At 32.7% G+C, this 15,177-nt stretch overlaps 1 protein-coding gene across 17 annotated transcripts in view; it reads right to left on the bottom strand.

The window, feature by feature from the left end:
* The window catches only part of PHF20L1 (PHD finger protein 20 like 1), a 152,834-nt gene that overhangs the window by 81,001 nt on the left and 56,656 nt on the right, over window positions 1–15,177 (bottom strand). For 6 of the 17 annotated variants that reach the window (XM_077167696.1, XM_077167698.1, XM_077167694.1 and 3 more), the window contains exons 3-9: window positions 14,854–15,025; window positions 14,628–14,712; window positions 10,775–10,863; window positions 10,478–10,567; window positions 7,017–7,224; window positions 6,333–6,461; window positions 988–1,070 (exon numbers count right to left, since the gene is read on the bottom strand). In XM_077167696.1, coding sequence (XP_077023811.1) covers window positions 988–1,070; window positions 6,333–6,461; window positions 7,017–7,224; window positions 10,478–10,567; window positions 10,775–10,863; window positions 14,628–14,712; window positions 14,854–15,025 — 856 coding nt within the window. Of the gene's footprint in view, window positions 1–981; window positions 1,071–6,332; window positions 6,462–7,016; window positions 7,225–10,477; window positions 10,568–10,774; window positions 10,864–14,627; window positions 14,713–14,853; window positions 15,026–15,177 lie in introns of those variants that run through there. The other 11 variants (XM_077167700.1, XM_077167701.1, XM_077167706.1 and 8 more) reach the window with 6 other exon arrangements.

Genomic DNA, 15,177 nt, shown 5'->3' with positions numbered 1-15,177 from the left:
GAAAATCAAAGGTATGATCCATTGACATATTAATCAATTTAAAAGACCACTGATTTAATACAACATTAATGGAGGCACCAAAACAAAGCACTTTTACCAAATCAGGCCTAAAATAACCCTGAAAAACTCAATACAATATCAATTAAATTTGGACTATTGTTTAAAACGTATATAGAGAAGAGCAAAAGATACTCGTTTTGAAATCTTCTTTATTAGACTACTAATAAAGAAAATTAAAATACAAATGGACTATTAAATCTACATTAAGGCTCAGATTTTAAAACAGGAGAACCAAGGAAATCCAGTTATGGCTATTACTGTAGTTATTATAGTCTTACAGTGCCTAAGAAGTTAAGCCCTTAGAGAATGTAAAAGCATGCACAGTTCATAATGTACAGGTATTGTGGGAATCTGAAGGTGGCCAAGGCAGTATCTAGCAATTGCAACCTTCACTTTTAAATTCCTCTATTAGGTGGTTTAAAGACAGACACTTAATAGTTTTTTAAATTTTTTTGTCAGTTATTAAAATATACATCCTAGCAAAAAGGTATGGCTCATTGATCAATTCATAAAACACACAGTCAGTCTAACAACACCAATTGGTACAATATAAAAGAAACTTCTTACAAAAGAAGCTTTATTAGGTGTCAAAAAACCCTGTTTAAACTCGCAAACGAAAAGAATTTGTGTAAGGGTCTTTTTTTGCAAGCTAGTTAAAGGTAAAAGTTTATACCCTGGGATGCCTGTTTCCAGGCCTTCAAATTGAGGGAGAGAAAGGCCTTAATGCCGGTCCATTGAAAACAAATGCTCATGAAGTCTGTAGTTTTTATGTATATTTCAGAGTAGGCAGAGTTAAAAATGTATCATCAATCAGTTTCCTATTCCCATATCTGATCATAGGGGCAATTTCAATTTCGTGGATACTAAAGCTCCATGACCATTCCAGTGGGGGAACCTTGAAAAAAATCAAATGCTACCATTTCATACCTGCTCCAGCATTGGAGCCGTTTCACTGTAGTCTTCTTTTTTTTCAGCACCATCCACCCCAACAGCTTTGGATGCCAACAAACCTTGAGAAAAATTGTACAGAAATTACTTATTAGAAAAAAATATCGATTTTTCACCCTAATTTACTTCTCAAAATTTATCAGTTGAAATCCCCCATACTTTTTACCAAGTAGAAAGTAAATATTCTCAAATGTTTACTTATTAAAAATACAAACAGTCCCAGTCACAGAGGATGAATGGGAACTTAAGTGTTACTTGCCTAGTTTTTTGTTTTGTTTGATTTCTTAAAGAAAAAAATATTATTCTGTAAAAACAAAATTTTTAAGGCTTAATATTTAGAAATATAAGATGGCAGAGATTAATACAGATAACATGGGCTTTGTCTATGCAACTAAAATAAAATGTATAATTAATATTATTTAACTATGAGAAATCCTTCCAAACATCTAGAATATAATGTTTTTCCATTGTACGCTTAACTAAAAAAAATGCTCCCAATTTTCCATTTCACTTGGATCCTTTAGCGTATTTATCTAGTCTCATATATATTTTTTTTTTGGCTTTTATAAAGGGATTTATTAAGCTACAATTTTCTCAGAGTATTTTTAAATGCTCTATTGTATCTTATTTTCTTATCAGAGTTCTCGTCTTCTTTACAAGAGTTCCCAAAACACTAATGGATCCATTTTATGTTGGAAAAATAAGTGGGTTTTTCCTGGTATACGTGAACTATATTTAACTATTAAAACTTTATTCTGCAAAAGAAAGCATTTGTGAATTCCAGGTTTCTCCCCTGTATAGCATCATTTCTCAATTTTATAACAAATGTTTTATCTAAAGTAAACATAATTCATTTTACCAGTGATTAAAGCTCTACTTTAATGTATAAATTAAAGGCACTGATTTAGTCAAGAGTTTTTGCTAAGTCTATCAGGTAACCTCAATGAAGCTATGTTTATTCTTCCTTGTATGATAACAAAGTGTATTAGTTTTCACTTATGACTACCCTGCACATGAAAGGCCACTGAAAACAACTTTTATGTCATTTCAAAGTTGGCTAAGCAAAACTCTTGCTTTAAATGAAGTACACTGAAAATCAATAACATGGTAAATTAACCATAGTTATACTATCTATGTTATTGGAGCTGTCTACATGTATTTAATAGGACGAAAAAGGTGTTACAAAATACTCCATAACTTGGAGCTATTCATGTGGCAACCTCTCTTGGCTTCTTCAAATAATCACCCAAAATGCTAAGCGGTCTGGAAAGGAAACGACACCCTTCCTTTATTACTGGAAAGTTCAATAACTAGCGCTTGGAATTGTATTTTAAGATAGAGTGGTTGAATATAAAACAATGATACTGTTACATCAATGACTGGTATTAAAACTTGTATTTGGTCCAATATGAGATAACAATCTATATAGTTTGTTTCAGTCTCCTACAACATCAAGTGTACATTTATATATTGGAAGAAAAAAATCCACAGTATACAAACAATTTTACAAATACTCCTAAATTATAGCAATATAACTTATGAACATATTTTTACATGACTAACAGATTAAGCATGGAGTAGTATTTCTTCATTTAAAACATTTAAAAACCACATTCACTAGCTTTTTCTTTTCCAGCTGATATTCTTGAGAATCAGTGAAAAAAAAAAAACAACTAGGAAATCAAGTTCTTCTTTTGACAGTTCAGGAACTGAGTAGAGGTTCTATTCAAATAGTTCAAATACTTGCTACTCAACCTGTTAAATAATTATTTCTAACTTTTATTTCTTTACATACAGGTGGCAGAATAATTTTAATATCCATCAATACATGGAACAGAACACAAACTATAAAACGCAAAATAAGGCAGAAGTTTCAAAAGAAACAAAAATAATTCTGAGACATATCCTGTGAATAGACTCAATTAATTAAAAGCAATTCCCATTTAATGGCTTGTGATAGAAAAATAATGTGCTCATACAAAAAATTTAATGCTAATGACATAAAAATTAGATTAGAAAATACAACCCTTGGTATCTAGAGAACTCAAAAGCCACACATACGATCAATAAATTTTTATACTTTATGTGCATATCAACTTTCAAAAAGAGTTACCAAATAGAAATAACAAAAGGGAACAAAAAACAAAATAGGTCCTTGAGGAAAGAACTGTCGTTTCTTTTGCCTTAAGAAGGAGTTTAAAATCTGTTTAGCTTGACGTGGTAACATTCTCAGGAGAAACACAATATTCATACAAAATGAAAAGAATTATTTGGCAGAAGTCAGATACCAACGAAATTAATTTAATTATTAGCAAATACTTATTAATTATCAATATATTACTAACAGGCTGTCCTCCAGAAGAGTATATATATATCTATAGGGTAATGATATTCACAGAATACATTATGAATTTTCAATAAACTAATTAAACATTAGATAGTAGTAGAAAATTAAATACTCATGGATCCCACCCACCAATAGATTCACAAATTTCCTCTGCTCCACTTTAGCTAATCAGAACCAGAATGGATGCCAGAACTCTCTGGAATGGCAACGGAAAGCAAAGGAAGAACAAAAGGTTTAAATTATTAAACTATCTATTTTTCAGAAAAGGGATTTCAAAACACAATCTTCTTGCTGGGATCAAGAAGAAAATATTCTTGACATTATTACATATAACATATTATTAGTCAATTTAAACCTCAGAGTTTTAAAAATTATCTTTAAAACTTCTTAAGCAGTACAAACATACCTAAGCTATCTGAACTGGAGGAACTACTGGAAACAGGCCATATGCCGAATGTTCATATTCCTTCTCTTACTCCCTTGACAACCTGTATTTTAAAATCTACTCAAATTCAATTTCCTCACAACTTGGTCCTGATTTTCTCTGTAAAACTGTTTACTATAGATTAGAATGCTTAAAGCATGAGCTATAACTCATATCATTTCTATTACATTACACAATAAAAAATAAGACCCTAGAAAGACAAATACATATACTATGCAACTATATGTTCAGTTTCTACTTATTTGGAAAATTTGAAAACAAGTCATGCTTATATATTCTGCATATAGAAATCAGTTTTAGAATCTCTGTGGCATGTGTGTAGGGGAAAGGGAACAAAGAGTGAATAAACACACGAATTAAACCTACTTAGTAGCTGGTCTACTTACTTCCAGCTAGAAACTTACTATTTAAAAGAAATACAGTATCAGAGCAGGCTGAGATGCTGCCATGATCCCAACACTAGTCCTCTCAGTAATACAGGGACATTCTTATCTATGTTTAGGTAAGAATGAGAAATTGAAAAAAACAACAGCATCACCATAATTCCAAACCAAAAATCACCATTTCATATTAGTTCTCATTTCTTTTTATGGAGTGCAACTGAAATTTACCACACCGAGGCATGTCTTGAGTTTCAACCACTGAAGACAATCTTACAAAATCAATTGTCTTTTTACATTATACAGTCATAACATGAAATTTAGACCCAGATGCAGAGAGATAAAACCATTAAAGAGGATTATCATACATTCAAATCTCCTGCGTAAATAAAAGAAAAACAGCGTATTGGTTTCACATTTGTAAAATCTTATGCTTTTCTGTTGCTGTGGAACTATTTCACTTGTCCATTGAGATTTCCAGAAGGAAATGAAGAGAAAGTCCCTCCACAGGAGCCAAAGATGTTACTAAGCAACCAGTGTTATCATTTCCTTGAGGCACATGGTAAAATTATTCTTTTTAATCCACTGTCTTTTTCAAGGCCACATAGAGATAATGCATCCTTGTGGACTCAGCTGTTTTCTTTTTGATTTCTTTCCACACTGAACCTGAATTTCTTAGTGGGGCATGTGCAAGAGAATATTGACTGAAACTAAGATCAAGTTATCCAGATTAAAGTTAAAAAAAACATGATGCCAATGAGCTGGCAATGGTTTTGCATAAATGCCACCTCCACCTTCTTTGCTCTCTGCTCCTCCAAAAGTGTAGCTTCAATCTTCAAAAGTGTAACTTCGAAAGTGTAGCTTCAATCAATGTCACAGAAGTAAGGACTCTTCCACTTCTGCGCAGCATGTAGCACTGGAGTCCATACTCCAAGGCAAACTGAAGTCTCAAGTTAGCATTCTAACAATGACTTGGATAACATTTTGGCTTTCTCCAGAGTTAACAGTTACTAAGGAAAAGGCAGAGTGGGTGAATCAATTTGAAATATTTCCTGTCTTGGAGCCAAATAGATCCTTATCAAAGAAAGACATGAAAAAATAGAAGCTAAAGGAAAGAGACCAAGTACTCCCATCTGTTGAAATCAATTATAATCACTTAGATGAACATTACAATAAACAGTGGTTCTAAAGAATCCTCAGCTACAGTGTCATCTTTTAGTGGGCTTTCCACTCTTAAAAAAACAGTCAAAATGTCTGATTCACAAAATTGTAATTCCTGAATCTGACAACAAAATCAACCTTCTTCAAATTATTTAAATGAATGCCAACAATGGTTTATAGACTTTATTAAGCCAAAGGTGCTAAAAGCCACTTTATCCTTGAAACAACAACATATAATTGAATAACTAAACTATTATAACTCATTTTAAACAATACTCAAAACAATAAAATATGATCAGAATTAATTTTACAGATTAGAATCATTAGGTTGAATAGGCCTTGGGAGTCACAGGACCAAGTGGGGTATGACTGGCCCCAATTCTAATACTTCAATCCCCTCTTCTATGAACACTTACCTGGCTAGGATTTAAGTATTTCCTTATATCCTAGCTCCACTACTTTCTAAATTACAAGAAAGCATAGGAAATTAAGGTCCGATTCTAGAGACCAACCTCAAGATCACAGATATAAGAAATGTGAAAATTACTTTCACATTGGGAATTAATAGGTTCAAAAACAATTTAATTCAGATACTCTTTCCAATCATATAAGGTACCATCTTTAAATGACACTAGTCAAGAGTAAGAATGCTTTTATAAAATTTTTTAGGACCTCAGAAATTAAGTCCACATAGGTCAAAAAAAGCAGTTAATTCAATTCTTACAGAAACTCTTCCTACTACCCAAGTTACTAAAAAGTATGGAATCTTATAACATATCTAATCAATCCTCACAACATCCCTGCGAGGTAGGTGGTAGTTTCCATTTTACAAAAAAATAAAAACTGACAGTAGAAAGGGGTTGACTGTTTAGAATCATAAAGTTTCTTATTAATCAGTTCAACATTCTGAACCAAAAGATACATTTTCCTTTACTGAAGATAAACTATTCTAAACCCTCCACTTTCCCCAAAAATAATCATTGTAGTTTACCAGTAATCTTGTTAAGTCGAGCTCTCTTGGCCTGAAATGAGTTGCCTTGATTATTTTTCCTCTTGTTTGACAACGTGCTCTCTGGCTGTGGAAAGACCATCTTTGGAACGTTCTCTACATGAAGTCCTACTTTTAACAGAATACATATATGAGAGTTTATCTAGAATCCAAAAGTTAAACACAAATTTTTTATAAATAGAAAAACAGTAAAACTGCTTTGCATACTATTGGTTTTTAATCTAGTGCTTGACATAGAACTTTAAAAAACACAAATCCTCCAAAGTGATCTAGTAGAAATAAAAGGCTACTAAGCAGTTATTCTTCAGGAAAGAAAATGAGGAAGTAAATGACTGACTGCTTTTCCCATATTATATACTGAAATACATGAAGAAGCATGTAAAAGATTAAAGAAAAAATACAAAACAAAAACAAAAATCTGCTATCAAGAAGCTATAAATCAAAATCTCGTATTACTTCTATCCAAGAATATTTAGGGGCTCTAAATCAGTACCCACATTAGACTATAAACCTTCAGATCTAATGATCAGATGTTAAAAATGTTAACCATTGCATTGTGCTGGGGGAAAAGCGTACATACAAAATTACAGATAATAAAGGGGGTTGACTTATTCACTCTGAGTTTACCACTGTCCTAAGAGTTGAACATAAGAACATATTTTGTACCAAATGTCTCACTAGATGTAGGTGGATCTTCCTTCTTCTCGATTTCTGGCAGGGCTGTAGAAGTTGAAGTTTCTTCCTTCTTTGAAGGTACTTTAAACCATTTTCTCTCATCTTTATCTTTATTGCTGTTAGCGCTGGTTCGAGGTTTACTCCCTGTTTTATTTTTGGCTGCAGCTGCAGCAGCTGCTTTGACTAAAGCTATCCAATCCTCCAAAGGAAAAACACAAAACATGTGAAGTATTAAAAATTAATCAAGATGTAATTAAACTAATAATAAAAGTATCACACTTTAAATCTACTTTCATACACATCCGCAAAAATATAAAAATCGAGTTAATTGGATTTATAAGGTATATGAATAACAGTCAATTATCAAATTTAATAATCTAATGGACTGCATACCCTTTCCATTTTCAAATAACAAATATTCTTCTGATAAATTTTCACTGGAGAAAATTTTAAAATAAGAGGAAATCTATCACAAATATGGAATACTACATGACATACTGCCATCATACTTCAGGGTTTAAATGCAAATTGCACTTCTTTTTCAAAATACAATTGATGGTAAAAGAAGAGAAAAATGTTTATGTTGCAATTCTGCAAAGATGAAAAGAAATATATACGCTTTGAGAAAATGACAATTCCTTATTAGGAAGAATGTAGCCTATGCATATTATGATTGATTTCATAGAAATCACAGTATGATTCTGTTACATTCCAAAGCTTTTCAAGTTTGGTTACAAATTCATCATGACAACCTCACAGTACTGAGGAAGCAAAAAAAGAGCTACATGACTTGACCAAGGCAAAATACATACTGTCAGTCTCCAGATTAATTTCTCTCCCTCTACAACTTTCTGGGTCTGCATTAGTTACCATTATTTTGAGGTATTATAATACTTATTTTTCCTGTGTTAAATTTTTAAATTGTTTGTTAAATATTTCTTACTATTTATTTTTAACTAAAAATGCTTATTATAAAAATTACCGGAACAGTGTCAAGAAAGGATGCTAAGATTTTAATATTCACAATCAGAAAGATTTTTCTTAACAAAGTATTTGTAAAAATCTCTACAGCATTTATCTTCCATTGAGGCCACTGATCTCTATACATTAACCACAAATTTAGATTCAGCCACCATGTGTTATATATTAAAAACCTAGTCCAAACAACTAACAATTACACATCAAATACAATTAAATCGTTGAGTTACCCTTAACAAATATAGGATTACACAATATAGGTTGTTGGCTACTCAGCCTTGAAAATACATGGCAAGGACAATAAACCATAAAAACAAACATAAGCTATATATCTCTCTCTCTCCCCCATGACTGAAATGAAGTGGAAACATCATGTGATTGAATTTACATAACACATTCATTCATCAATTGTCTACTATACTTTGCTATATATGCCAGGAACCACTGTGGGGAAATTCTCAAGGATTTAAGAGAAATGCTGCAAAATGCCAGGGATAATTTCCATCCCTATTTCTTCTCTACTTCTAATAAAGGAGAATGATATTGCACTTTTTAACATTTAAATCTGATGCAAAAAAATACTCCCTGAAAGGTGAGTATTACACATCAAATACAATTAAATCGTGAGTTACCCTTAACAAATATATATAATATATATATATATATACAGTAAGTAGTAAAGGAAGGGAAGAAAGGATGGAGGGGACCTTATTTTGGGCAATCAACATGTTTGCAAACTTCTTTCCCAGTGAGAAAAATAAGTCTATAGAACAGTGTAAAAGGGAGGCAGGTCACACTTCTTCAGTTACAATACTAAAAAGTTTATGAAGATAAACTAACATACGAATGCAAGGCGAAGCTTTTCAATATTGATCATTTGGCTCAGAGTCAGAAACAACAGCATTCAGGCTTTTATTTAGACTTAAGAATATTAATTACTCTGGAAGTACACATATATAAAATTGTTACTAATAACATATTTTATATAGGTAGTATAGAAAGTTTGGGGAATGACATTTCCACACTGCAATTATTTGACACTATACTTTTTGCCAGTTTAATAAAAGAAATTTTACTTTATATCTTTATAAAGAAATTCTCAAAGTGCTAAAAAATCTAGAAAACAATACACAAAATTGGAATTCTCCTAGTTCTGCCCAAATAACGTCTGATTTTATTATGTTTCCTAGATGAAAACTAGTCAGAAACTTGCTAGGGAAAAAACAATTTATACAATAAGATTCCCTCAAAAAAAAATTCTACAAATATCCGTAGTATACTTGTAATTAAAATTATGAAGAAAAACTGAAAAATTAAGGAAAACACTGGTAACCATTCTCCTTCAGTAGTTTTGTTTTCTGGTATCAACTTTATTGTTAACACACAACACAGCATGACTGAAATACTCATTAAAAGTAAGTATCCTTTACATCCAATAAATCAATGTTGACAAACTGCCACTCTGTCACCAATCTAACTGGTTCAATGTAACACTTTGAAACAAAGATAGGCTTAAGACGACAACACTAGCACCATCTCAAAAACATCTGAATAATAACCAGAGTAGCAAAATAATACTTTTAAAGCAAAAAAAAACCTGAGGATTTTGTTTAACTGGACAGGTATATATTAAACAATGTTCCAAACATTTTAATCAATCTTTCTATGTAGTAACCAATAAATCACACCATTGAATGATTAAAGTAACATTTTATTTATATATACAAGTATGAAGACACAAAGCAATTTCCTAACCAAAAATATTTTTATTTAACACTTCATTGGGGGGAAATTTTTACTAACTCATCATTTCATAACTAAATTTTTGAAAGCCAGCTTATTTAAAAGAATCACACTTCTCAGAAGACATCTTCAAGAATAATTTCTAAAATGTAGAGGTATATGTTTCTAGACTACTAAATGTTTACACTTAACTAGAGTTGATCAGGTGATTTTAACACATTTCAGGATGACAATTATTTTCACTGCATTCTATAGAACAAATACGCAGCATATTTCCATATTACACATTTTTATAAGTTACCTTCAAGTTCTTAAAATTAATTGTAGGTCCAGGTGCTGAAAATCCCAAATAACAGCAGAACACAAAAGAAAAGATTTTCAATTTCTAATGGCACCTTTTCTTTCCAGTATTTCAGGAAACATATTCAACAGATGGAATCATGGTTTTAACTCCATCCCAGACTCCCCTGCAAATGCTTACCGTTCATTCTTGCTTTGAGCAGTGACAAAGGATATATCACACTGCTTACATCATATGACTCAGAGAGCCCTACCTGAAACAGCCTACAGAGTGTCAGGTAAGCGCCTTTTAAAAGAAGACTAATAACTATGATTTGTAGAAGGAAAGAAGAGAATAAGAAATTCAATATGAAGTTTTATATTAAAAAGTAACTTTCTAAATGATACTATATACCAGGAAAACAAAACAAAATTCAAAAAAAGGCACTTACCTCACTTCCCATAGACTGGTTACACGATCCAGCTGGGTCGATAGGACAACACCAGCTTAGTGGATGCTGGGATTTCACCTGGAACAGAAACTAGTGACCTATAACTATAGCAGGTATAAAACCAAAGAAGCAAAAATCAAGTGTATATTTTACATTCTAACCTTTTCCTTGCTGCTATTTGGGGCTATCAGCACATAACCCTACAATTAGTTCACTTTTTAAAATACATAATTTTTTCATCAGCCACTGGACAGGAAGACATCCCTTTGGATAGCTAGGAATGATGAACACTCTTACCTGCCCCTTAGCATCCTCGGGCATGGCTTTAATGTGCATTCTTTTTAAACAACGAATTACTCCATCATAAAACTGAACTGTGAACGTTCCTGGAATAGGAGCAAGTCAGAACCATTAGAAAATAAAAATCAACCTTACAGCAACACCTAAAATCTGACACATAGAGCCCTGATAGAAACAAATGCTCTGTGGCTGCAGTACACAAACATATATCCCACCAATTTTAAGGAATTCATCAAGTTTAAGTTTACTTTTGCTCTCTCTCTAAAAACAGTTGTGAACTGATTTCCTTTAGAGGTGCACAAAGTAAGTCTTGATAAATGCAGTACATGAAATTTTTACATTTACTGAGGTACTTTACAATTTATTTTTTAATAATTTAAATACATGTTTAGACTTATATCTGATGAAAATAAAACCATCATTTACAAAAACCTATGATCTTTCCATAGGAATTATCATTTGCTTTCTTTGAAAGTTCTTTCAAAATAAATAACAAAGAGGAGGGTCTAATATATGAAAAAGATCATTTTCTCAAGAAAGAATTAGTCTTCTGCCAATAGTAGTAAACTGGCAAATGAATTTAAGTTAGAAAATGAAAGCCTTCATTCACAGTTCAGAATATTGATCTGGAGATGCTGCATGGAATGGTCTGCAGCTAAATAGTAGCACAGCCATAACTAACACCTGGATCCCCTTCCAAACTATCATATTTTTCCTACTAGTTCATTCTGCTTTCAATGACATAAAATTCTGTTTACATATCAGTTACGAAGCATATTTGTTTTTTGTTATGAATGCCATGCTCTGAAGTCAAATTAAGCCAGTGCGGTCTGTAAGAAAATATTCAATTATGTATATTTTATATTTATGGAAATTCAAATATCTCTATGACTTCCTGTACAAATAAGGACAGAGTGTCACTTTACACAAATACTTGGCCTTTATAAAAGTATTAACAATATATATGATAATCGTTACTAATGGCTTTGGAGTAGGCACCAAAGCTATTGGCGCATATGTGCAAAGATGTTTCTTTATTTGCAATTTGAAAAACACCATTTGATTTTACACCTTTAATTAGAATAATGCACAATATCACATGTATAGAAGACCTATAGTCAAGCTATGAAAACATAAACTGATCACTTGAATAGCAAAGATGTACAGGACACTGGGAAAGTTTTGAGAATGCAAAACTGTATGAATATCTTACATTAAACCTTACAACCATCCTACCTTTTCACTGTGGCATTCCAGACCAGACCAGATTCCTTCCTGGGTAGTCAGTGCCTAACCATTCATTCATTCACCCGCCTGTCTTTGCTCTCACTATTTTCTCCACTGTGATGCTTTCCTCCTTTCTTTATGCCTGTCTGGATCCAACCCACTGCGCAAGGAACAGCAACTTAAATTCCACTCCAAACATACAAACATCCCTGACCATTCCAGTCCAAACTGGTTTGCCCCATTTCTGTAAGTCATACTAATGTTTACTCTTGTTGGTTTTGTTTCACTTTAGCACTCAACAAAAGACTCCTTGAAAACCACCTTTGCCTGTTTTGAGGGAGGAGGACAGGAAGGCAGTTCATCCACTTTTTGAGGCATATATAAATCACATAATAAATATTTCTTCACATGATCATCATTAAAAAATTATATCTGCCAACAATTCACTGACTCATTCAAAATGCTCATAAAATGGTAGGTAACCCATCAGTATCATCACTCTTCCTTTAATGCAGGTTTAATTTTCTGGACAAAATGCCCATGGATGAATGTGCTAGGATAAAGACTGAGGGTGTATTTCTTTCTGAGGGTGTGTATAAGCATACTTGCATATGCATACACCTAAGAAGCTTTAAGCACAGAAGGATGTTCTCAATACTCTCCACACTTAAAGAAACTGCTCTTAATTAAAGAGGAGAGTATTATTTAATTCTGTTTTTTCTGTTTTGTTTTGTTGTGTTTTACGGTGAATCCTATCACCCAGCCGAACCAATTCATTACTTCTTCCCCCTGTATCTTCCTATCCTTCCACAAATTATTACTGGCCACCTACTCTGGGTTGGGCTCTGGACTAGATCTGGGGATTCCACGTGAGGAAGACTACAAAATGTGAGTTTTGTAAAAAATCGTAACACAAATTTCCAGAATAGGTACCACAGTGAGATAGAGGTCCACCACTAAAGAAGTCATCCGCACAGATATCTAACTACTGAGATGTCCCTAGTCCTTCCAATAGTAGGGTGACCAGCAGCAATAAAATCACAGCCTCAGGCAGTGCAACAGTGGGTCAGTGGCACAGTTTCCACCTGCCATGCCAGTGACCCGGGTTTGATGCCCAGTGCCTGCCCAGGGGGAAAAAAAAAAGGAAAAATCACAGCCTCACTTATTTTAATTCATTAAAACAAAACACTGTATTGAAGCCTTTGTAAAGTTACATTATGATTTCTAGATGGACTAAGATTTAATTATTCACAATTTATATTCCTTATACCCCTTTTTAAATGTTTTCCTCTTCTATCTTTTCTTAACTCCTATTTTTCTTATTTGATGTTAGTTTAAAGCCCTTCCTTGGCTCCCGTCACTTCCAAATAAAATTAAAAACTTTGGCAGATGACAAGACATTTTACATCCAGTATCTTGCCTCTCTGCAACCTCCTCTCCCAATATTTTACCCCCTTCAAAGACATCCTTCACTGCAGTCACACCAAAGGACTAGCAGTTCCTTACAAATGGCATGCTTCTCTTACATCTATTCTTTTGCACATCCACTTTCCCTCTCGGAAATGTCATTTTATCCTTTCTTTAAACAGCTAACTTATTTGTCTTGCAGACTCAATGTAAGGGAAGTGTCCCCTTCTTGTCAAAGAGCTGTCATTCAAGGTGTTTGTTCAGTAAAACAAATGAATGAGTGGTCAAGTTTAAAATATTATAATAGAAAAACCAGTGTATTACTGACTTGAAAATTATACTTGCAAATATTTCACCACTGTTATAAATGAGAAATTAAAAATATATATTGAAATACACTTTCAATATTAAATATTAATTCTCATGCCTTTCTAAACTAATCAGCTATAAGTTCTGTCTTTTTAATTCATTCTTTGTCCATAGATTTGCCAGTCTTAAGTTGGTAACACACCTGACCTCTATTATTTTCAACACTTTTGATGACTTCATTAACTTCTGGTCAGTATCAAATACAGGATTCTAACCAATGTCTACAAAAGGTCATTTGGAAAATTAACTCAATTATCTACAGAAATTAATAAAGCAGGAGAGGGAAGAGAAGCAATAAAGGAAATCCTCAACTTGATAAAGTGCCATACTTTTCCCTCTTGTGAGTCAAAATGATTTCAATTTCCCTGTTTTGTTAACCTTTGCTCACACTGTAGGTGAGAAGCCCATAAAATAACTTAGCCAGGGTACAGCAGTGGTTCAGTGGTAAAATGCTTGCCTGCTATGTGGGAGACCCAGGTTCAATTATCAGCCCATATATCCAAAAAATAATAATAATAATTAATAACTTAGCCAACAACTGGAAACAGAGAAGTAGAAATGAAATGCATAGAAGCCTTTAAAATGAAAGCTGAAAAGTCTTAACCAACTATTAACCCCCACTAACAGTTTATTTAGGCAATAAATCATGTATCCTCTTATTCTACACAATATACAAAAAATTGCATAATCCCCCAAAAGAATACTCTCAGGTATTCTTAAATTAAGCAACATTAAAAACTAAGAGAAACGAAAGATACATGTAACAATTACACACGTTACTTAAAACTGAAAATATGGTTAAAGGTTATTAATCCCATTTAAGTTTCAAATCATTTCAACTACATACCTTCTTTGTTAATTGCTTCAATCTTGGCAGGATAATAGCGACAGTCTGTCCAACGAGCCAGAACTTCTTCTCCAGCCTTAAAATCCTATTTTAAACAACTTTTAAGATCAATACCATGTATAATGATTAAGCATCTCTTTAATAAAAACAGGTTTTTATAATATTTAGCAAAATTCCTTTTAAATTATGTCATTATATATCTAGATGGAAAAAGCTTTCTACTTACAAAGAAATCTTCCTCATCTTTGAGCCCTTCTTTTCTTAGTGCTGGTCTCTCAAGGGGTCGCAATCTATTGCTATCCCAGTAAATCCATTCATCATAACGATGACTCCAGCGCTCAAAATGAACCAGCATCTTGCCTTCCTCATAGTCTATTTTTTCAATTCGTGACGGATACCTCAAAGACAAAAGAGATCTTCATATCAAGAGAGAATTCTTAAATTTGTTTACTTAAAGTATTCAGTAGAAAAAATAACAAATACTGCTTACCAATAAACCATGACAAAACAATATGGGTTCATATTTTTTAAATACTGAGCCAATAAAGTT

The sequence above is a fragment of the Tamandua tetradactyla genome, chromosome 6 (assembly GCF_023851605.1).
Source record: "Tamandua tetradactyla isolate mTamTet1 chromosome 6, mTamTet1.pri, whole genome shotgun sequence".
NCBI classification, from domain to species: domain Eukaryota; kingdom Metazoa; phylum Chordata; class Mammalia; order Pilosa; family Myrmecophagidae; genus Tamandua; species Tamandua tetradactyla.
The sequence above is the reverse complement of the archived record's forward strand: the minus strand, read 5'-3'. Positions and strand labels throughout refer to the sequence as shown.